The sequence below is a fragment of the Leptodactylus fuscus genome, chromosome 11, assembly GCF_031893055.1.
Source record: "Leptodactylus fuscus isolate aLepFus1 chromosome 11, aLepFus1.hap2, whole genome shotgun sequence".
NCBI classification, from domain to species: domain Eukaryota; kingdom Metazoa; phylum Chordata; class Amphibia; order Anura; family Leptodactylidae; genus Leptodactylus; species Leptodactylus fuscus.
The window spans coordinates 20,534,029-20,559,821 of record NC_134275.1 but is presented as its reverse complement, the minus strand read 5'-3'; the positions used below and the strand labels follow the sequence as shown (position 1 = coordinate 20,559,821).

Genomic DNA, 25,793 nt, shown 5'->3' with positions numbered 1-25,793 from the left:
GTCCACACGATAAAATTATTTTGAAAAAACACTTTAAAATAAAAGAAGCAAGACTCCTCTTACCGATCCCTGCTGTTCCCCTTGTAATGCTTATTACCCACAGACGGTCAATGTATATTGGTCTCTAGAGATGAGGTCACATCACACATCAGTGACCTCAATGCTGACACATCGCCATTATGGCCGGTGGCTGGCTACAGTTGTCATATGGCCAAGACATCATCTCTGGAGGCCAGAACACAGAGACCCATGGGGTATAGGTGGCAATGAAATGGAAAGACTGGGAGACTGGCAAGAAGAGTTTGACTTTGTTATAAGCATATTTTTTTAATAGATGGACAACCCCTTTAACTGGTTCATCTTTTTGGAACTGAAACACGAGTCACCAAAAGTAGGATCCATTTTACTTCATATTGATGAAAAAAGAGGTCATATTAAAGCACCTGTCAAGGAATTGAAGGTAATAGTAAAAGAGTATTTACTGGCACTGGGGCAATTTAACCTACCCTTGTACTAATTAAAGGGATTGTCCAGGAATTAGGGTAAGGCTCCGTTCTCACGGAGTAACGCGCCGCTCATTTAGACACGTTTACACATGTCAGAGCGCGGCGCTTCAAAACAGATCCCATTGATTTCAATGGGTGGGAGGCTTTCTAACCCCCAGTGATTTCAATGTGTTACGCGCGCAAGTCGGCACCCATTGAAATCAATGGGATCTATTTTGAAGTGCCACGCTCTGACACATGTATACGTGTCTACATGAGCGGCGCGTTACTCCGTGAGAACAGAGCCTAAGGCTAAAGATATATGAAAGAGGTGCAAAACAGCAATGAAAAATGTTCATTTTTCACAGAAATCTTGCACCCGAGGGTCACCAGTTTTCATCAATGTATGGAGCAATCCATTGTCCATCTATTGGTGTCCATTTGGTCTTAAGGTGGTCCTTGGATGCTGAAAGTCCTTACCTTCGTGTTACCACTGATACTCTTAATATTATCTTAGCTCTTACCCAATGCACATGACTGAATGTTAGGGTTGAGCGATCGGGATCGGAAAAGATCGGATTCCAATCGGCGATCGAGTAAATTTCACGATCGCGATCGGAATTCCGACACGATCTTTCCCAGTGGGATCGAGATCGGGGGTTATCTCAAGATCGGCTCAACCCCAAAAGTGACTTTTCCCATAGAAAAGCATTGACTAGGGTTGAGGATCGGGATCGGAAAAGATCGGATTGCGATCGGCGATCGAGCAAATTTCATGATCGGGATCGAGATCGGCTGGAAAATGATCGGAAATCGGATTTTAAAATCGATCTTGAAATCTCAAGATCGGCTCAACCCTACTGAATGTGTATCCGATATGGGGCAGGGTTTATAGCAGAATGCACTTGGATGACACTCTGCTTTCACGTCTATGGGGGCATCACATCCATTTCATCCAGATGACACAGAGCAGGATAGGACCTGCTCTATAATCATGTGTCTATGAATGCACATAGACATGAATCTAAAATTGAATGCACACACGTCAAATGCACACTCTGTCATGTGCACAGCATCTTAGTTTTCTACATTTTTATAGTTTTATATAGAAGGTGAATTTTTTACACGCACAATGCGCTCAAGGAAGAACATCAGCAAGGAATTAAAGATCAGGGACGGCAGCGGTGACACCTCGTACAGCCGAAAACTAGTCACAAACAAAACAGACAGAGCCGAGGAGCCTGGGAAGTTATTAATTTGGATCAAGGTCGGAGGGAGATAAATAAGATAGATGAGAAAATAAAAAGGAAAGGGATCCAAGAACCAGGGAGATAGCCGAGAATAATAAAAAAGGGACACGTAAACAGGACAACGAACAGAAAAAGGGCAGAGTTCACGGCAAGAAACCTGAGCGCTCATAATAAACACGTCTCCTTGACGGATATATTTAAAGCAGCCGGTCTACCGTAGGATATATAACTTGTATGACTAAATCTGAACTGAATTGTATGTAAATAATTTTTTAGAGGGGTACAAAGACTATTCATGAAGATACATTTGCTAAAAACGTAAATGGCGAAGAGTAACAAAGCGGCGTCGATTATGTCCATATAAAGTAGCACTCAATAACGTGATGGAGAACGGCCTTGGACTGGTGCCATTACTAAGTGTTCTTTGGCAGACAGTGGGATGAAAAGTTCCGAATGCAGCAGAATACATGAATGGGCGCATTTAATTTTTTGTAAGTTTTATGGGCTCCCGGCCATATTTCTATGCCAGTCAAGTGGATAACGGATTAAAAATGGCAGCTATAATACAGTTAACCCATATGATAATGTGTTATTGATGCTGAAAGAGATGTCACAGGTAATATATTATGCGATATTATAAGACGTTGTTACATTTTATGTCATTAGATGCCGTCTGTGGACCTATAACAAATGGCGGACAGACCTCGGCGTCTACGAGAATTTATTATACAAAGCATAAGCAATGGCTTTGGCTCTTTCGAGTTATTTTCTATTTCAAACCAGACAAGCCAACCTCACACAAATCTTATTTTCCCATTTATTTTCTACCGAAAAAATCAAATACATTGTTTCTTATTTCTTGCTGATGAAATTGTATTTTATCGTAACGTTCCTGGTTCTATCTTGGCCACCAACACGGATGAGTACTTTCAACTTACAGAAAAAAAATCTTGTTAGGTTTTTTCGACAGTTGTACATAAAAGAATTGTTCAGGGGATAAAACACAATAATAATAATACATTTTATTTATATGGCGCAAACGTATTCCACAGAACTTTACAAGCAATAGGGTTCGAGTACGGACAAAAAGTTATACTACAGAGGCATAGTAAGTTCACACAATGGGACTGAGGGTCCTGCTCGCAAGAGCTTATAAACATTATTACTAAAGGCATAGAATGGGTTAAAAAAATTAAGTATATTCACCTCACTTATTCCCTGCTGCTCCTCTAGTGGTGGATTTAGGAACTGCAAAGGTGCGCATTGTGGGGCAGGTGAACAGCACAGGTCCTGGCATTACCAGTAGTCACAGCTGATCTCCAGGAGTCCTGGGTGTCGGACCTGAACAGATGTAATATTGATGGCACCAATATTAGAAAGAGTTTCACACCAAAGGGGGCGTGGTCTTAAAATGTTCATGTCTACAACACCCCCCCCCCCCCCCCCTTCCCAGGCATTTCCCGACGGAACCTGTCAAAAATTTGAATCTCACCCCTCGGTCTTATCAGTAAGTTCAGAGTAAGCGATGAGAAGATACACAAGATATACTGTATATTCTGTAATAAGATATACAACCCTAATTCCAAAAAATTTGGGAAAACGCTAATGGTTTGGAAATCTCATCTAACCATATTTTATTCACAATGGAATATATTCCAGTAGGTCAAAAGTAGACATTTAGACATCACTCATGTAGAAATTGATGGCGGTAACACGTCTCAAAAAGTTGGGATAGGGTTAACACCAGGCTGGAAAAATAGATGGGGGGGGTCAGTTTTCATCACACGACTGTGTATATAAAGAGCGTACTACATGGGGCATCTTAGAAGCTGGTATAGAATTGGCCTGTCCAGACAGTTCCACCAGGGGCGTATCTAGGCAAGACCAGGCCCCTAGCAAGCTTTGACTGGGTCGTCTCTGCGCCCACAAAGTAAAATAAACCCTTTACTGGCCTCCCACATTGGATAATGCCCTTTTATTGACCTCCCCCCACACAGTATATTGCCCTACTACAGTATACTGGATCACATTTTAAATGCCCCCATTCAGCAAGGGACCTCCATACCGGCCCCCACAAAATAAATGTCCCCATACAGTGTGTGTATCTACACTGGCCACTACACAATATACTGGTCCACATACAGTGAATATACACCACTATGTACTGGATTACTCCAGCAGATAGTGGCCGATAGTCACTTACCGATCCCCGCCTGCTCAGGGACTCCCCCATTTCAGGTCGTAATGTGCGGCGCCACCTGGAGGCTGAAGGCCAAGCAGCAGAGGCCGTGGGCTGGAGCAGGGAGAAGTGAATATTGGGCAATACCTGCTGGCATGAAACAATCTGTAATGGCCTATAAGAAAAAAAAAAAGCAAGCAGTGGGGTGCTGGTGTGGCCCCCTAATGGCATGGCATCTTCTACAGCTGCTATGGTGTTGGTTATGCCCCTACTTTTACCTCCCAAAAAATTGCACCATTATGAAACAAAAAGATGTAGCAAAGAAGGCCCAGTTCTGTTACATCAGACAGTAATGGGACACGTGGATGCTACACGATAGTAGACCTGGCCCGGTTCTAACTTTTTTGGAATTGGAGATTTACTATAAAACGTCTGATTTTTCCTCCTTCTATTGATTTGTGGTGAGATGGAAGGCTTAGCCGCTCTGTAATACTTGTACATGGTTTGGAATAGCTTGTGTGTCAATGTTGTGATGTACACAATTACAATTGTGTACGTGCGATGTAACATTATAACATGAATACAGGCTGGCGATGGCAGAATGTTATTTCTTACTTTGGAGTGAATTGTTGGTTCTCACCTTTCCTGTAAATTTCTCTATAATTTGCATAGTATAAGAAGCAGAAATATGCTGATTGTAACTCCCATAGGAGCGTGTGACGGGAGACTACATGCAGCTGCAAAAAAGCCTGTCACTTTTCACACACCCACCTTCGTATGATCAAGAAGTAAGCGTAGCAGCTGTACACTACCGAATACAGAAATCCATTCTCCCATAGAGTTTGTATGGAAAGCGGTAAATGAATCATTACATCCATAGAGACAAAACTACAACACGTATCTCCATTCCCAGGTTTGGCGGAATAAAAGGGTTAATTCTCTGGGGGTTAATTTCGCTGTCCTGAGAAGGACACTATTGAATTAATGCAGGTCAATTGCCCAACAGTCAATCAATGTAATTCAGCGTTTGCATTGTATTCAGGTGCAAGCATATAATGAATTTGGTCAGGGGCCAGGATTATTTCAGCTAGTCCTCGGCACAAGGGGCTCTGTACAACTTGTGTGTTATTCCGGGGATCCCTAGGCAATACGACAGTCTTGGCGCTCACTTCCATTTCATATCGCTACATGGTTTCAGAAAGTCTGCAGGTGATTCTTAGAAACTTACAAGAAAGTGTTCTGATATATAAGCTCCAGATACACATAAAATATAGAGACTTGTCCACCCTGGCCTTAGCCTGAATTTGGTGAAGGACTCCAATTTCTGATGAAGCCAATCCAATACATCGGGGCAGATTAATGGAGACGTTCCCTCTTATATAGGACCCACCAGGTACAAGATGGTCTGGGGATCTCTGACCATGGACTGGCCCCTGACTGATAACTTCTGAGTAAAGTTTAAATAGAAGACATAAAAGAAAAAACAAAGAACAAGAGTAATGGAATAGCCAGTGTGTGATACTCCTATACCCTGCCTTGCACACTAGAGAGTAGCTGTGGGCCCCAGTGGCGTAACTAGGAATGGCGGGGCCCCATGGCGAACTTTTGACATGGCCCCCCCCCGGCCAACGCTGAAGACCTCAACTGACCCCCTCCTACGCATTCCTGCGTGCTCTATTATGCCCCATAGTGGCCCCTGCACACAGTATTATGTCCCCTAATGACCCCTGGACGCAGTATTATGTCCCTTAATGGCCCCTGCGTGCATTAATATCCCCCTTAATGGCCCCTGCATGCATTAATATCCCCCTTAATGGCCCCTTCATGCAGTAATATCCCCCTTAATGGCCCCTGCACGCAGTAATATCCCCCATAGTGGCCCCTGCACGCAGTAATATCCCCCATAGTGGCCCCTGCACGCAGTAATATCCCCCATAGTGGCCCCTGCACGCAGTAATATCCCCCATAGTGGCCCCTGCACGCAGTAATATCCCCCATAGTGGCCCCTGCACGCAGTAATATCCCCCATAGTGGCCCCTGCACGCACGCAGTAATATCCCCCATAGTGGCCCCTGCACGCACGCAGTAATATCCCCCATAGTGGCCCCTGCACGCACGCAGTAATATCCCCCATAGTGGCCCCTGCACGCACGCAGTAATATCCCCCATAGTGGCCCCTGCACGCACGCAGTAATATCCCCCATAGTGGCCCCTGCACGCACGCAGTAATATCCCCCATAGTGGCCCCTGCACGCACGCAGTAATATCCCCCATAGTGGCCCCTGCACGCACGCAGTAATATCCCCCATAGTGGCCCCTGCACGCACGCAGTAATATCCCCCATAGTGGCCCCTGCACGCACGCAGTAATATCCCCCATAGTGGCCCCTGCACGCACGCAGTAATATCCCCCATAGTGGCCCCTGCACGCACGCAGTAATATCCCCCATAGTGGCCCCTGCACGCACGCAGTAATATCCCCCATAGTGGCCCCTGCACGCACGCAGTAATATCCCCCATAGTGGCCCCTGCACGCACGCAGTAATATCCCCCATAGTGGCCCCTGCACGCAGTAATATCCCCCATAGTGGCCCCTGCACGCAGTAATATCCCCCATAGTGGCCCCTGCACGCAGTAATATCCCCCATAGTGGCCCCTGCACGCAGTAATATCCCCCATAGTGGCCCCTGCACGCACGCAGTAATATCCCCCATAGTGGCCCCTGCACGCACGCAGTAATATCCCCCATAGTGGCCCCTGCACGCAGTAATATCCCCCATAGTGGCCCCTGCACGCACGCAGTAATATCCCCCATAGTGGCCCCTGCACGCACGCAGTAATATCCCCCATAGTGGCCCCTGCATGCAGTAATATCCCCCATAGTGGCCCCTGCACGCAGTAATATCCCCCATAGTGGCCCCTGCACGCAGTAATATCCCCCATAGTGGCCCCTGCACGCACGCAGTAATATCCCCCATAGTGGCCCCTGCACGCACGCAGTAATATCCCCCATAGTGGCCCCTGCATGCAGTATTATCCCCCCATAGTGGCCCCTGCACGCAGTATTATGCCCCACTGTCGACACCCATAAACAATTATCATACTCTGGGGTCTTTTCAGACTCCAGAGTATAATAATCAGAGACCCGTGGTAATAAAAACATAAAAAAACTATTGTTTCTTACCTGTCCCCCGGCTCCTACGCTGTCGGCCTCCATTGTACGCTGCCGTCCTTCTTCAATGACGTCGGACGTCACATGACCCGGGAGGCAGGCCGGGTTCATGTGACATCAGACAACTACCGGTAGGAAGGAGGTCCAAAAAGACCCCCGAGTATAATGATAGGAGCGGTAGCGGCTGTCACCGGGCCCCTAATGTCCCGGGCCCTGTGGCAGCTGCCTCTGCTGCTATGGCGGTAATTACGCCACTGGTGGGCCCGACTAACTTGCCTGAGTGGGCGCAGACACAGCCGCAGAAATAACTCGCCTACCAGTGAAACAGAAACCTGACTAGTGTAACATTTATGAGGAGAGGGAAGATACAGAAAAGCCCCCACAGGTCTCCAACTGGTCTAACGGTGAATATGAGGAACACAAAGTAAAGTGCAGAAAATAAATGTGAAACACAGAAATCCTGACACTAAGCAAAGGGATAGGACAAACAGAACTTTTATCACACACCAAAAACCCTACAAAAATCCAAACCTCCAAACAGAAAATAAAGCTAGGGTTTGCTGCACCCGGAACAACTATGTTTGGATAAGGGAGCTCAATACTTAACAAAATATCCAGATAGTGTGAACAGGCAGCAAGGAAGCTGAATGGGCCAGGACTCAGATGCAGATGGAATAGCAGGCTTCAGACAGACAGACCATGTCTGGGGCACTGGAACTGAAGATTAAGACCGGCAACTGACAGAATGCAAGGCGGAGTATAAATAGCCAAAGACAGGAGAACTCAGGAGGCCAATTGGATATCAGAACTCAGAACACCCACAACCTGAATAGAGTCCTAGCTTAGCAGAGAAACCTAACCCGTACAGAGGCCAAGACACACTATAACAATGGTCAGCAGTGCAGCTCCTTGCACAATCCATGCAAGAGTACAACTGCAGAGACCGCATAACTAGTGTGAATATTCCCCTACCGTGCATCGGACAGTTTACGTGCAGAATGCTGGTCCGCCCCCAGTGCTGCAAGAGAATTAATTTGCATACCGTACTGTCAACCAGAAAAAAAGTGTTTTAATGATAGAATCCCTTTAATGAAAAATTGGAGTTGTTAACTAAATTTGAGCTAAGGTAGACCCATCTGTATATATAGCACAGATAAGTAGCAGTACAGTACAGTATGGGTATAAAACAGGACAGTATATATAGTACATGTAGTAAATGTAGTTAGTATACAGCACATCAGTACAGAACAGGGAAGTACATGTGGTACAGGTAGAGAGCAGTACAGTACATGTAATACAGGTAGAGAGCAGTACAGTACATGTGGTACAGGTAGAGAGCAGTACAGTACATGTAGTACAGGCAGAGAGCAGTACGGTGCATGTAGTACAGGTAGAGAGCAGTACAGTACATGTAGTACAGGTAGAGAGTGGTACAGTACATGGAGTACAGGTAGAGAGCAGTACAGTACATGTGGTAAAGGTAGAGAGCAGTACAGTACATGTGGTACAGGTAGAGAGCAGTACAGTACATGTGGTAAAGGTAGAGAGCAGTACAGTACATGTGGTACAGGTAGAGAGCAGTACAGTACATGGAGTACAGGTAGAGAGTAGTACAGTACATGTAGTACAGGTAGAGAGCAGTACAGTACATGTAGTACAGGTAGAGAGCAGTACAGTACATGTAGTACAGGTAGAGAGTAGTACAGTACATGTAGTACAGGTAGAGAGTAGTACAGTACATGTAGTACAGGTAGAGAGCAGTACAGTACATGTAATACAGGTAGAGAGCAGTACAGTACATGTAGTACAGGTAGAGAGTAGTACAGTACATGTAGTATAGGTAGAGAGCAGTACAGTACATGTAGTACAGGTAGAGAGTAGTACAGTACATGCAGTACAGGTAGAGAGCAGTACAGTACATGTAGTACAGGTAGAGAGCAGTACAGTACATGTAGTACAGGTAGAGAGTAGTACAGTACATGTAGTACAGGTAGAGAGCAGTACAGTACATGTAGTACAGGTAGAGAGTAGTACAGTACATGTAGTATAGGTAGAGAGCAGTACAGTACATGAGGTACACGTAGAGGGCAGTACAGTACATGTAGTACAGGTAGAGGGCAGTACAGTACATGTAGTACAGGTAGAGAGCAGTACAGTACATGTAGTACAGGTAGAGGGCAGTACAGTACATGTAGTATAGGTAGAGAGCAGTACAGTACATGTAGTACAGGTAGAGGGCAGTACAGTACATGTAGTACAGGTAGAGAGCAGTACAGTACATGTAGTACAGGTAGAGGGCAGTACAGTACATGTAGTACAGGTACAGAGCAGTATAGTACATGTAGTACAGATAGAGAGCAGTATAGTACATGTAGTACAGATAGAGAGCAGTACAGTACATGTAGTACAGGTAGAGAGTAGTACAGTACATGTAGTATAGGTAGAGAGCAGTACAGTACATGTAGTACAGGTAGAGAGTAGTACAGTACATGTAGTATAGGTAGAGAGCAGTACAGTACATGTAGTACAGGTAGAGAGCAGTACAGTACATGAGGTACACGTAGAGGGCAGTACAGTACATGTAGTACAGGTAGAGAGCAGTACAGTACATGTAGTACAGGTAGAGAGCAGTACAGTACATGTAGTACAGGTAGAGAGTAGTACAGTACATGTAGTACAGGTAGAGAGCAGTACAGTACATGTAGTACAGGTAGAGAGCAGTACAGTACATGTAGTATAGGTAGAGAGCAGTACAGTACATGTAGTACAGGTAGAGAGCAGTACAGTACATGTAGTACAGGTACAGAGCAGTATAGTACATGTAGTACAGATAGAGAGCAGTATAGTACATGTAGTACAGATAGAGAGCAGTACAGTACATGTAGTACAGGTAGAGAGTAGTACAGTACATGTAGTATAGGTAGAGAGCAGTACAGTACATGTAGTACAGGTAGAGAGTAGTACAGTACATGTAGTATAGGTAGAGAGCAGTACAGTACATGTAGTACAGGTAGAGAGCAGTACAGTACATGAGGTACACGTAGAGGGCAGTACAGTACATGTAGTACAGGTAGAGAGCAGTACAGTACATGTAGTACAGGTAGAGAGCAGTACAGTACATGTAGTACAGGTAGAGAGTAGTACAGTACATGTAGTACAGGTAGAGAGCAGTACAGTACATGTAGTACAGGTAGAGAGCAGTACAGTACATGTAGTATAGGTAGAGAGCAGTACAGTACATGTAGTACAGGTAGAGAGCAGTACAGTACATGTAGTACAGGTAGAGAGCAGTACAGTACATGTAGTACAGGTAAAGAGCCGTACAGTACATGTAGTACAGGTAGAGAGTAGTACAGTACATGTAGTACAGGTAGAGAGCAGTACAATACATGTAGTACAGATAGAGAGCAGTACAGTACATGTAGTACAGGTAGAGAGCAGTACAGTACATGTAGTACAGGTAGAGAGCAGTACAGTACATGTAGTACAGGTACAGAGCAGTATAGTACATGTAGTACAGATAGAGATCAATACAGTACATGTAGTACAGGTAGAGAGCAGTACAGTACATGTAGTACAGGTAGAGAGCAGTACAGTACATGAGGTACACGTAGAGAGCAGTACAGTACATGTAGTACAGGTAGAGAGCAGTACAGTACATGTAGTACAGGTAGAGAGCAGTACAGTACATGTAGTACAGGTAGAGAGCAGTACAGTACATGTAGTACAGATAGAGAGCAGTACAGTACATGTAGTACAGGTAGAGAGTAGTACAGTACATGTAGTATAGGTAGAGAGCAGTACAGTACATGAGGTACACGTAGAGAGCAGTACAGTACATGTAGTACAGGTAGAGAGCAGTACAGTACATGTAGTACAGGTAGAGAGCAGTACAGTACATGTAGTACAGGTAGAGAGCAGTACAGTACATGTAGTACAGATAGAGAGCAGTACAGTACATGTAGTACAGGTAGAGAGTAGTACAGTACATGAGGTACACGTAGAGGGCAGTACAGTACATGTAGTATAGGTAGAGAGTAGTACAGTACATGCAGTACAGGTAGAGAGCAGTACAGTACATGTAGTACAGGTAGAGAGTAGTACAGTACATGTAGTACAGGTAGAGAGTAGTACAGTACATGTAGTACAGGTAGAGAGTAGTACAGTACATGTAGTATAGGTAGAGAGCAGTACAGTACATGTAGTACAGGTAGAGAGCAGTACAGTACATGTAGTACAGGTAGAGAGCAGTACAGTACATGTAGTACAGGTAGAGAGCAGTACAGTACATGTAGTACAGGTAGAGAGCAGTACAGTACATGTAGTACAGGTAGAGGGCAGTACAGTACATGTAGTACAGGTAGAGGGCAGTACAGTACATGTAGTACAGGTAGAGAGCAGTACAGTACATGTAGTACAGGTAGAGGGCAGTACAGTACATGTAGTATAGGTAGAGAGCAGTACAGTACATGTAGTACAGGTAGAGGGCAGTACAGTACATGTAGTACAGGTAGAGAGCAGTACAGTACATGTAGTACAGGTAGAGGGCAGTACAGTACATGTAGTATAGGTAGAGAGCAGTACAGTACATGTAGTACAGGTAGAGGGCAGTACAGTACATGTAGTACAGGTAGAGAGCAGTACAGTACATGTAGTACAGGTAGAGGGCAGTACAGTACATGTAGTACAGGTACAGAGCAGTATAGTACATGTAGTACAGATAGAGAGCAGTATAGTACATGTAGTACAGATAGAGAGCAGTACAGTACATGTAGTACAGGTAGAGAGCAGTACAGTACATGTAGTATAGGTAGAGAGCAGTACAGTACATATAATACAGGTAGAGAGTAGTACAGTACATGTAGTATAGGTAGAGAGCAGTACAGTACATGTAGTACAGGTAGAGAGCAGTACAGTACATGTAGTACAGGTAGAGAGCAGTACAGTACATGTAGTACAGGTAGAGAGCAGTACAGTACATGAGGTACACGTAGAGGGCAGTACAGTACATGTAGTACAGGTAGAGAGCAGTACAGTACATGTAGTACAGGTAGAGAGTAGTACAGTACATGTAGTACAGGTAGAGAGTAGTACAGTACATGTAGTATAGGTAGAGAGCAGTACAGTACATGTAGTACAGGTAGAGAGCAGTACAGTACATGTAGTACAGGTAGAGAGCAGTACAGTACATGTAGTACAGGTAGAGAGCAGTACAGTACATGTAGTACAGGTAGAGAGCAGTACAGTACATGTAGTACAGGTAGAGAGCAGTACAGTACATGTAGTACAGGTAGAGAGCAGTACAGTACATGTAGTACAGGTAGAGAGCAGTACAGTACATGTAGTACAGGTAGAGGGCAGTACAGTACATGTAGTATAGGTAGAGAGCAGTACAGTACATGTAGTACAGGTAGAGAGCAGTACAGTACATGTAGTACAGGTAGAGGGCAGTACAGTACATGTAGTACAGGTACAGAGCAGTACAGTACATGTAGTACAGATAGAGAGCAGTATAGTACATGTAGTACAGTACATAAGTACAAATAGGGCAGTACTTATAGTACAGACAGAGAGCGGTACAATACTTGTAGTATATGTAGTGAGCAGTACACTACATAAGTACAAATAAGGCAGTACTCATAGTACAGGTACAGACCATTACAGTACACATGGGCCTAAGATCAATAAGGTAAGTAAAATATGTATTTAATTGAAGAGTCCAGAAAACCTGTTATAAGTTGACACTTTTCTAGCCTGTGATATAATGTAACTGGAGGGACCAATGTGTTACATTGTAAATGTTTCCCTGTTGTAATATGCTTATAGTTAAATGAAGCGCCTGCTCCTGACACTTGTACGGCGGTATTCATTTACAGAGCACTACACGGTTTTCTGGCATAAGCGATGAATGTGACAGTGTCACAGCTCAGGAATAATGACACTCCTGTCCCCTACACAGGGAAGAAGCCCTTTTGGCAACACACTTTGAATCCGTCGATGACCTTCTTTCATCCTTTGGCCCGGTACGAGATTGCTCATTCAGTAATGGTGGCTGTTCCCGTAATTTCAAGTGTGTCTCAGAGCGAAAGGTCGATTCTACAGGATGTGTGGTGAGTCGGATTTTATGTTTGCATTTCATCGTTATATTAATGGTCTTAAATAATAACCTATATTTAACCCATCGTATATCATTAAAAGTGGAATCATATTTGTTTTGGGGGGTTTTGAGGGGGGAGGTGTTCTTTTTCTGAAAAAGTGAATTAAACCAATAACTTCACCATCCTTACAAGGGTTAATGGACTAATAACATTCCTCGTAACATTAAACCGCCATTGATAACAGTAGATGGGAACGCGCTGTCACACTGAGGACGCAATCGTCTATCACTAAATACTAAGAAACCCCAAGACGTCATTAATGACACCCTAGAGACCCCAAGTGCTGAGTGGGCTTTGTTATAGGAAGCCTTGCAAGAGCAGACATAATTTGCATCTAACATTAGTGAGGCTTTCTACATATACAATTTTTTAGGGTCTAAAAAAATGCCAAGAAATGTTACTTTTTTTTTTTTTTACAAATATTATTTTTGTAAAACATTTAACATGCATTTTATCTATTTATAATCTATAGAAAGGTATGAGAAGTAAGACTGAAAAAATGCAATACCTAAAGAATGGTTTCCCAAACTCTTGGTCACGAACAACTGGGGTGGTCGCAACCCATCAGTGATGTTTGCACTGTTAAACGAAGGGGTACAGCCGTAGTCCCAAATTCTAAGGAGAAGCAAGGGTCCCAACCTGTTTTCAGATAAGAAAGATGAGCTTCACGCTTAAATGATGTTGAATCATTCACCAATAAATTTTAATGGTAGAGTGCAGATTTACATGAAACGTTTTTCGGTCCAGCGACCTTCATCAGACTCTGAATTGCAGAGAAATCAAGGTTAAGGTACTGCACCTAAGTGCTACAATGGTGACAACAGACAGGTAATCTCCACCAAACAGCCGTACCAGGCCCGCTATGACCATCCGGTCGTAGAGAAAATATGAACGCTGTATGCACTGCCTTGCGGCACACTGGAGAAGCGCTCCAGCCTGGCTTGTCTGCCTTAACTATACATGCATATTTTCATGGAATTGACTATGTAAGTTTTTTTGATTCCTTTATCTGGTACCTATTTTTATGCTTTCTCAATAAAAGCTAAGTTTTACTATAGATCTTTTGTACAGAAAATTTCTCCAACTTGGTTTTTGTATTGCTTTACCCCAGCCGGGGGTGTACTTTTTTGTGCACTTAAGGTCCAGCTGACTCCTTTCAATACCGGTGAGCTGTGGACTATGTTTTTTTCTTTTGCAAATAGGCTGTATGTTTGCTACTGTGGCAACTTTCGCTTACCCTCCATGTACCTCACGTTTCACTATCCGCCGGCAGAGGTGAAACACTACTTTCCCCCGTTGTCTTCACCCATAGCTGGCACACCCGATATACTTCCCGGGGCCAGACACCAAGGCTGCATGTTCGCTGCAATCATGAACGGCGCGATGACATTTTCCTCAGCTTGCACACTGTGCGGTGTCAGACTATATAGCGTCACCCACACAATCGCACGATCCTATCAGAGAACGGCTCAAGGACCTGTGATGACGTCATCTCTGGTCCTTTAGCCTAGCGCGCACATACATTCGGTGTTAGCAATCGCGTGTTGTGGGCATTTATCTGCATAATAAGTAGCCTACGTTTCATTCCAGGTTCCAATCTATTTATGTGCCGAATTTCAGCCAAATCCGTTCAACTGTTTTTGCTTGATTGAGGAACAAACATCCAAACACACAAACTTTTACATCCTATCCTATTAATATTAAAATGTGAAGGTTTGTGTGTTTGGATGTTTGTTCCTCAATCACACCGGAACGGCTAAATGGATTTCATAGAAATTTGACACACACCTACATATTGGCCAGGGAGGAAAAATGGGCTACTTTAAAAGTGTCTCACTAACCCCAAAACGCCACCGTGACCCTCAAAAGTTGTCTCCTGCTCCGCTGTCGGCCCGGGCATGACATCAGCGCAGGTAGTTACACGCCACTCCTATTGGTGCATGGCGGTATGTGGGCGGGATAGGGAGCCAGCACAGCAGCCCATAGGTTGGTGCCGAATTGTGGGCGTGGCTAGCGTGGGGACCCTTTCCTCAACATGGCGGCTGCCCGCATGATTCCGAACGCCGCTGACATGCCGGCCGGCCACACATTACCTCAGGCCGGCGTAGCATGCAGCAGCGCACCTGGCCCGAACAAGCCCAGCCGCACGTACCCGTGAACACATGGCACGGGAAGGACCGCACATGCTCGCTGAAGCTGCAGCCACGAGACACACAGCTCCCCAGCATCTACATGGTGACTGCTGCGGGGAACAGGGATCAGCGGGTTGCTTAAGGGAGGGGGGGTACAACAGGTGATGGGTAGGGGCCGGGGAGGGGTTGGTGGTTTGGAGGAGGTGGTGGGGGTTAGGGAGGGGGGGGATTGGCACCAGAGAGCAGAAGGTAAGTAGGGGGGCCAGATTGCACATGTGGAAACAGGGGGGGAGGGTAACCAGGGTCACGGGTAGGTGGTGGTGGGGGTTAGGGGTAGATGTAGGAGGTGACCGTGATCTCTAAAGGGGGGAAGGGGGCTGGGGGCGCAGGTGGGGGATAAGGGGAGGGCCGGGGGAGCGGGTGGGGGGAAAGTGGAGGGCCGGAGGTGCAGCAACAGAGCCATGGGGTCCCGGCCCATGATGCTGTGGGAGGGTTCAGCGTCGGCCACAAGGAAAGGGCCGTGGGGAGCCACGGACCGCGCTGCAGGTGGTTCGCACAAGGGTGAGGGGACAGCGTACGAAGTCGCGGGTTATAGCTAGTTTATAATATTTGTAGGATAATAATAAAGTTATGAGCACCAGAATGCAGAGGCAAAATTAAAAAAAACTGTTCATGTCCTCAAGATCCTGCAAAAAAAAAAAAAAAGAAAAAACCTACAAGGACATATTAAGAAAAACAATAAAATTATAAAATATATATATATATATATATATATATATATATATATATATATATATATATATATAAAATACTAATATATATAGTGATGGCTGTCCAAGCTTCATTATTATTGACTATTTAGGTTTATTGCTTTTTCCGCACTCAACACCTCTTCATCTGACAAGTCTTGATAAGATGAGGCCTGTGATTTCTCTTATTTGATATGATGTGCTAGATCTCTTGGGAAAGTCTATGTTATACCCTAATTAAAAATACACCAAATGACTCATGAATGTTATTAAAAAAACAACTAGAAATCACAAATTAAGTAGCTGTAGATGCTCCAGATATTCCCCCAAGGGGAGCATTAAAATATGAAGCAGACATTACTATTACAGCCTGAGGCAGCTCTGCTGTCCGACATAACTCAATAGACTCAGATACCATAGTAGATGCATTCATAATAAAGTATGTCATAAATCGTAACACAATGTTGTTACAAATTCCAATAATACAATAAAAATTTCAACATACAGGATTTTTTCTTTTGTCATGGTCGTACACAAATACCTATTTCCTAGCAATAAGTGACACGTGAAAAAAATACAGTGGGCTATAGAAAACTCTGCCGCATGGACGCCGCCACTCCTACGTAAGTCCTACGTAAGTCATCGCTGCCCTATGTGTGTCACCACTTTGTCCAGTGTATGCCCATAAAGAAAGGCTCTAGAAAACTCTGCTTTCTAATATGTCATCACCCCGCCACCTACTCTCTCCCCTAGGTAAGTTATCTCTGTTGTGTTTCACCACTCTGCCCCCCCCCCCCACTGTGGAGGATAACACTGTGTGGGGGTCACTGTGGAGGATAATACTGTGTGGGGGTCACTATGGGGCATAATACTGTGTGGGGGTCACTATGGGGCATAATACTGTGTGGGGGTCACTGTGGAGGATAATACTGTGTGGGGGTCCACTGTGGAAGATAATACTGTGTGGGGGTCACTATGGGGCATAATACTGTGTGGGGGTCAGTATGGGGCATAATACTGTGTGGGGGTCACTATGGGGCATAATACTGTGTGGGGGTCACTGTGGAGGATAATACTGTGTGGGGGTCACTGTGGAAGATAATACTGTGTGGGGGTCACTATGGGGCATAATACTGTGTGGGGGTCAGTATGGGGCATAATACTGTGTGGGGGTCACTGTGGAGGATAATAGTGTGTAGGGGGTCACTGTGGAGGATAATAGTGTGTAGGGGGTCACTGTAGAGGATAATACTGTGTGGGGGATTTTTTCGTAGAGGTGCCTCATGGTAATTTTTTGGAGAGTCTGAAATGGTTCAAATCAAATACTGGTCTAACATCTCTGAAGGTTCAGTCCTTACCCCCTGTCCAGTCCAAACCCACTGCCCCAATCATGTAGTCAGACTATCTCAGATAGGAAATGGAAATATATACTGAGGGGAGGAACAAGTTTTAGCTGTATCGGGGCCCAAATTTTCTGATGGCAGCACTGGCTTCAACATGCCAAAACGTTTTGGACAATTGTATGCTTAAAACTTTGAAGGAATGGTTTGGGGAAATCCTTTCCTGTTAAAGCATGACTGGGCCCCAGTTCACAAAACAAGGCTCATATAGGCTTTGCTCAAATCCTTCTGTCTCTTCATATAAGACCTGTGTGTATATATATATATATATATATATATATATATATATATATATATATATATATATATATATATATATTTCTCAAGTGCTGTGTCTCTCTTTATATATAGGGGGTTACTTGTTTGTAGGACAGCTGAGCTTGTTGGTAATGTTTTAGGGTAGACATGGTTGATTTTTTGATTTATTTTTTTGGAACATAGAACAAGCAAACAGCAATTCAATCATTGTTTTGTATTGATGCATGTGGCCCTTATTTCATGACTACATTACAGAAGTATCCTACCATACATAAAGTTGAGTCACCTCCATGTTAGAGAAGTTTCTCATCTTTTCGAAACATATATATAGCAATGTACTTAGCTGCTATTGGTTCATGTCTGGGTTCCCCAGTAATGCCGCTGAAGGATTCGCATGGACTGTGGTTGGAGGTTGAGTCTTTAGTTAGGCCCTTGGTTAATGGGATTTTACTACTAAAGTAAAGCTGACCATAGGCATGAGATAACTGTTGGACAAAGCCTCATCTATCTTATAAACACACCTGCTCCGTGTTCCCGAGAAGGGTTCTTTATTTTATTCTGTTAATTCTTCTTTTACCTTCTATGGAAACAAAAGATTGACCATGTGAAAAACCAATATGGCTGATGCTACTGTGCTTTCTCCGACAATCTTCTGTCATTGGATAAGCTAGAGTCAGCCGCTATACAAATAGGATTGTCAGTCGATAAGTTTGTCTATTCATCACATTTTTTTTAAAATGTAGATTGGGAGTCCCACATAGAGCTCACAATGTACATTTTTCCCTATCAGTATGTCTGTTTGGAGTATGGGATGGAAATCCATGCAAACACGGGGAGAGCATACAAACTCCTTGCAGATGGTTTTTTTGCCCTGGGCAGGATTTGAACACCAGGACCCAGCGCTGCAAGGCTGCAGTGCTAAGCACTGAGCCACCGTGTGACCCCATTATTCATCACATTTTTGTTTGGACGCATATTGTCTGAACATCACATATTGCACAGATACAGTCTACCATCACTTATGGTCATCGATCACATATGGTTAGGACATCACGTATTGCTTAGATACAGTCTAATATCACTTATGGTCATGGATCATATCTGGTCTAGATATCATGTATTGCTAAGATCCAGTCTACTAATGGTCATCGATCACATATGATCTGGACATCATGTATTGATAAAATAAGGTCTACTATCACTTATGATCATCAATCAGATATTGTTGTGACAAAACATACTGGTAAGATACAGTTGTACTATCACTTATGGTCATCAAACACTTATGGTTAGAACATTGCGTATTGCTAAGATACAGTCTACTATCACTTATGGTCATCGAACACATATTGTCTGGACCTCACATATTGGTAAGTCTTCTATCACTTATGGTCGATAAGGGTGTGATGAATTAAGAGCCCTACAGTTCTTCCCCTTTTTGTGCACCGCACTACTCTTTGGGCCACCTTACGTGATAGTAATGGCACAGTACCAACAACCATCCACACAAATGTTGACCTCCCAATGACAGACTGTTATTTACACCCTTTTTTACTAGTGTCCGGAGGGATTGAAGCCAATGAAGGATGGAAGCGGCTGCTATGATTACACCAAAGGAATCGACTGTTCAGATGGATCCAATGGAGGCTGTGAGCAACTGTGTTTACAACAGATGATATCGCTCCCAAATGATCCAAATGAGAGCGCCATCTATATGTTCTGTGGGTGAGTGAATAAAAAGGACCGAGATAAGATGAGATGTCACATAGTTGTGTATGATGGACCGGCCGACCTCGCACCTTTTTCTAAGTGTCCATTGAACTTTATATAGCACCACTACAAGTCTCCACCAGGGTTCCAATTACGGTTCTAAAATAAATGTGTTACTTTTAATTATATTATACAATTATTGATATTACATAATTTATTAGATGTATCATGTATTGCATATTTACTTTCATAAGAATTTTACTGCTTCTTTACTGACCATAGCCGTCAGAGTTGAGAGTCGGGTATTAGAGAATAGTCGAGGTAGAGAGTCAGAGAAGTCTGAGTCCGTGGTTTCCACTAGAGGTCTTGCTTAAAAACACTAATGTTTTGTTAATTCTTTTTTATTTCAATATATATCTGAATGGTAAATAACAAATAATTTTTTTTCTGTGTAGCTGTGTGGATGAATACCGACTAGCAGCAGATGGCAGATCTTGTATAATGGTGACGGATCTTTGTGAAGGCTCGAAGTGTCTACGCCCAGAAGGGCACCTGAATGACACACTGTTTGGAGAGATGCTTCATGGCTTTGACAACAAGACTCAGAGAGTCAATCAAGGTCAAGTCTTTCAGATGAGTTTCAGGTAAGACCATATAGAAAGATGTAGAATTTGATATTGATTTGTATTTTTTTTTTTTTTCTACCAAATAATTGGTGTTTTTTTTTATTTCTGTCTCGTGGTAGTCATGAAGAAATTCATCATTTATTGAAACTGTGTATATAGTTTCATGGGGGAGATTCATAATAACTGGATAATTCCTTCTCATTCTAGGCTTAGGGGTCCAGTAGAAGAACCTATTAAGTAGCTGACAGCTAAGACCCCAAACGTTCCAGAAACTCAGCTGAAAAAATTCTGCGTTTTAGGCTGAGGCCCCACGTTGCGGAAACGCAGCATTTTTTGTTGCAGATTTTGCTGAGGTTTTTTGAGCCAAAGCCAAGAATGGCTACAAAAGGAATGGGAAATATATAAGAAGTTCTTATACTTCTCCCTTCTGCTCAATCCATTCCTGGCTTTGGCTCAAAAAAATGCAACAGAATCTGGAATAAAAAAAAGCTGCATTTCTGCAACGTGGGACCTTAGCCTAAGGCTGCATGCACATGGAGTTACGCCGGGCTTGTAAAAATACTCATTCACAGCCATACACGCGAGCGCTGCGGACGGCTCCCGAACACTTCCCATTCACTTCAATTACGAGCGCTCCCATTGAAGTGAATGGGAAGTGTTCGGGAGCCGTCCACAGCGCTCGCGTGTATGGCTGTGAATGAGTATTTTTACAAGTCCGATGTAACTCCAAGTGCATGCAGCCTTAAAGTACCAGCAAAGTGAATACAATTCTGGCTAATATCATCTACACATTGTGGGGAAGAAAAAACTCTTTTAAAAAGCTCAGCATGTTAATTCTACCCGTGGAAACGTTGGTATTTTCCCAATGGATTTAAAAAGGAAAGAAAAACTGCAGAAAAAAATGCAACATTTTTTTCCACAGCATCTTTTAGCTGTGTTCTGCAATGTGGGGCCATAGCCCTAGAATTCAAGTCCCATAGGGAATTTAAAAAAAAGATAAAAGATAAAATAGGTTTTTGGGATTTTTTATATGAAATAAAACACAAAAATATAACTATTATAATATAAATATTCAGATTACTAGCTTTGCCTAGATTACATTGAAAATAAATAAATATTCCTACATCCAAAAATTTCCAGACATTAAAAATATTTATCCTATATAATGAACATCAGAGTGGGGGGGGGGGGGGGAATCAAAATAGCCAAAAATTTTAACAAAAAGTGATCAAAGTATCTGCCAAAATTGTAACTACATTTTCTAAAGTATAAAAGATAGGAAATAGGAAAAAGTTAGGGGTGTAAGAATGTGGCCATGCAAAGAAATTTTGGTATTTAAGTTTTAGGGGTTGTCTCAGTTAAAGGGGTTGTCCAAGATATTTATTTTTTTCAAATTTTAGGCCGGGGAAGGTGAAAATAAAACAAAACATATACTCACCTGTCCCCGGCTCTCCAGTGTCTAACAGCACGGTGTGGTCCTGCAGCTCCCGTGTTTTCTTCCGGCGGAAGTCCTCGCCACACGTGACCATTGAGACCATTCAGCGACCTAAGAAAAGGGACGTCACAGCAGGAGAGGACTTCCAGCTAAAGAAGATAGTCGAGCAGCAGGACCAGACTGTGTTTGGAGGTCAACGAAGCATCTGGGACAAGTGAGTATGTTTTTGGGTTTTTTGTAACCTTCACCAACCCTAATATATTTTTTTTTTATCCTGGAGAACCTCTTTGAGGCTAAGGGAGCCTTCACACGGAGTTTACACTCGCTCATTCTGAACGTAAAAATCGTTCAGAGGGAGCGGTGTAAAAAAAGAGATCCCATTGACTTCAATGGGTGCCGGCATACGCATTGAAATCAATGGGAGGCTTTTTTACCTATTGCTTTCAATGTGATACCCGTGTATGCCGGCACCCATTGAAGTCAATGGGATCTGTTTTTTACGCTGATCACTCTGAACGATTTTTACGTTCAGAATAAGCGAGCGTAAACTCCATGTGAAGGCTCCAAGTAGTGGGTTGCTGCAAAAAAGCTGCAGGAAAAACTGTGGCGGCTACACATCATGGTTTGTCCCACAGCACTTTTCACAGAAAGTCCGAAGAGGTTTCCTCTATGGACTTTCTGCTTCCATTATACCTATAGGGAAACCACCAACGTTTCCATAGGTATAATCGACAGGGTCTGATTTCCAAAACTGTCACGGTTTTGGAAATCGCAACGTGTCTGCCGCACAAATTTTTCTGAAAAGTATGGATGGGATTCACTAGAAGGCCATCCACCTTGTAGTGACTGTAAAACGCTGCAGCCAAACCGCAGCATTTACGCCACGTGGAGCCCCCACCTAAGTTTTTTTTGTAAATTTTGCACCGTAATGATCATATTGACCCACAGACTATATGAAAAGCAAATATTAGAAAAAGTAAGTTGGCTTTTTTTCCAATTCTACCCCATTCTGAATTTTTCTTCTAGCTTCCCACAGAATATTTGAATGGCGCCACAATGAAGTACAATTTGTCCCGGAAAAATCAAAGCTGTAATGTGGCCAAAAAAACCCTGAAATGCAAAAATTAAAATTGTTAAGGGGTTAACGTTGAAATCCTATTTTTTTTTTTTTTAATCATTATGGGCAAAAAACGGTTTGAAGCTCTTGTCCTAGGTGTAGGGTGAAAACAGGGTGTGATATCATCAGCATATCTGAAGACGTTGAGGACGGGTCAGATTTCTTGCAGGTGTTTAAACTTAATTGGCCATATGAATTATTGCCTGCAAGTGCTAAATGCATTGTTTTGTTCTCCTGCAAGGTGATGAATTATCTTTTCATACTGAAGGACATGACTTTCAAGGGTAATACACTGCGGGTACAACATTACAGCGAATTAAAGATGTGGAGATCACACGATTTCCCCACACCTTGTTAAGAGCGAGAATGTTGAGGCATCCTGTGCAATGTCTATTAAAGCTCACAGTTGGGAAGAAGAAGATCTTTTAAATAAATAATATGCCCCGTGAAAATTAACAAATGAAAAGCCTGACGTCTGGAGTTTATGTGTGAATTAACTTTTCTTCCCATATAACTTAAGTATGTTTAACGGGAGACTGTCAGGTCCGCTATACCACCCAAACCAATAATACCGCTGTGTAGGGGCTGGAAAATATTGGACACTTTTGTACACCTTACATTCTAAATTTTTTATGACTTTTTCTTCAGGAACGTAATAGAAAGCAATGAGAGCAGTCAATTATAGGAAACAAATCATACTAGAAATGGCAGCTGTCAGATCGCACCTAAATGGTGTCCAAAAATCTGAGGAGTAGGATCTGTTGAGTGTTAGGTGAGGGTCCATGTCATTAGCAGGCCTGGAGACATGTCCCATAAGCACCGGTGTATATAAACCTGAGAATGAATGTCGAATAAGACTCATAAAACGGGACATTTAGGGTAAGTTCACACTGAGTTTTTTGGTCAGGATTTTGAGGCCGTATCCACCTCAAAATCCTGACCAAAAGGACAGCTCCCATTGAAATCAAGTAGGCTTCCGGAAAAAGAAGCGAGATTCTCCTTCTTCAGGCCGAGACGCCTCGCGATTCGGCCTGAATACACTCCCTCCTCCCGACTAGACCCATTCATTGGGCCTAATCCGGAGCATAGTGCGTGACTGGATACCGGTGCAGTGCAGTCGCGGCTACCCGTATTGTGGACCGGAACCTAAGGCAGCCTCCGCCTCAGGTTCCGGTCCAAAAAACCCAGTGTAAACTTACCCTAAGGTATTTAGCAGAAGTGAGCACTTGAAGAAGCATCCTAAACATTCTGAAGTTGATGGTGAAAGGTTCTCTTTAACCCCTTTCCGACATCCGCTGTACTAGATGCCGGGTGTTTAACTATGGCAGACACCATGGCCATGTGGTGTCTTCTGTTTTATAGAGCAGACACCACGCGCAAATGCATGTGGTCGGTGCCTGCACCGATCACTGGCATTAACCCTTCTGGCAAGGGTTGACCAAGTCGCCATTTTCCCAGTGGAACATGGTCACCGCCATTTTGCTGGTGATCGCGGGCACCCAGAGCAAGCTCCGGGGTCTACATCATGTTGGCATGACAGGCCAAGCCTGTCTGCAATGATTTTCTTTTGCAGGCTACTCTATATAGCCTACAAAAGAAATGACAATTTTTTGCAATGCATTAGCATTGTAATGCATTGCATTAGTGATCAGACCCCCCTGGGGTTCCAGACCCCCCTAGGGGGTTTACAAATGCAAATAAATAAATAAATAAATAAAGTAAAAAATAAATTATAAAGTATTAAAAATAAAAAATCAACCCCCTTTCCCTAGAACATATAAAAGTATGTAAATACTGTGAAACACCTACATATTAGGTATTCCTGTGTCTGCTCTACAAATCTATAAAAATAATTTTCCCATATGGTAAACGCCGTAGCAGGGAAAAAAAAATCAAAAGTGCCAAACCGCTGTTTTTTCACTGTTTTGCTTTGAATAAAAAGTGATCAAAGCAATAGCAATTCCCCAAAATGGTATAACTAAAAAGTACACCTGATGCCGCAAAAAAAGACGCCCTATACATCCCCATCAGTACAGTACAGCTGGGAGTTGGCTGTAACTTCAGCCGGAGCTTCCAGAGAGATGGCAGGGAAGGTTTATTCCCTTCCCTGACTTCTCGATCACTGCGTATACAGCGCTCAATGAGTGCTGTATACACGGCTATGCGCGCCGCCATGATGAGGCTGCCCTCTGACCCGGCGGTCACATGATCCACCGGGCTCAGTGTCTTGCAAGAGCTGCTGGGTCCTACAGGACCCAGATCAGCTCTGTATACTGTGTATACAGCGTGCAGGAGGCTGGATTCCTCCTACAACTGGGGCTAAATGTACCAGTCCAAGTTGCAGGAGAAATCAGCCTCCCTAACAAAGAAAAAAGGGATCAGATGTCCCCAAAGGTCTCTTATGACCTTATGGGGACACCATCTGAAAAAAATATGTAAAAGAAATTAATAAAAAAGTTAAAAAAAAAAAAAAAAAAAAAAAAGTAAAATAATAAGCCAATAAAATGCCATTCTTAAAGATTATAGCCCCACCCCCAACAACACCATACAAAATAAAAATTACCATAACGGAGAGGAAAAACTATTTTATAAAGTTTTTCAGTTGCACTTTGTGTTATTAAATAAAAAAAAAAGAAAAGTGAAAACCAGACACAATTTCCCTCCTATTATGATTATATTTTCCCGGATATAAAAAAAAATGAACACACATTCGAAAATAAAAACAACATAAAAATAAAGCCCTATGTGTCCCCGAAAAAAGACGCAAAAATTAGTGGAAGGAGACGTATGAGAAAAATGTTACAGACCTCAAAACTGCACATAAAAAAATAAACCGAAAATGTGTCTGGTCCTGGACCACCAATTGGCCCGGTACTGAAGTGGTTAAAATGTAAATAAAACCATATAAATTTGGTATCCTCAGAATCGCACTGAAACATAGAATACAGGTGACACGTCATTTTGGCTGCACAGTGAACGACATAAAATAAATCCTGTAAGAAAATCTCACAAATGCACTTTTTCTTCAAATTCACCCCATTCTGAATTTATTTCCAGCTCCCCAGTACATGGTACAGAATATTTAATGATGCCATCATGAAGAACAATTTGTCCCGCAAAGAT

At 43.2% G+C, this 25,793-nt stretch overlaps 1 protein-coding gene across 1 annotated transcript in view; it reads left to right on the top strand.

Moving 5' to 3' along the window:
• ASTN2 (astrotactin 2) overlaps positions 1–25,793 on the top strand; it is a 481,865-nt gene that overhangs the window by 318,742 nt on the left and 137,330 nt on the right. The window contains exons 10-12 of the mRNA XM_075260063.1: positions 13,045–13,195; positions 19,341–19,507; positions 19,948–20,136. Coding sequence (XP_075116164.1) covers positions 13,045–13,195; positions 19,341–19,507; positions 19,948–20,136 — 507 coding nt within the window. The remainder of the gene's footprint in view (positions 1–13,044; positions 13,196–19,340; positions 19,508–19,947; positions 20,137–25,793) is intronic.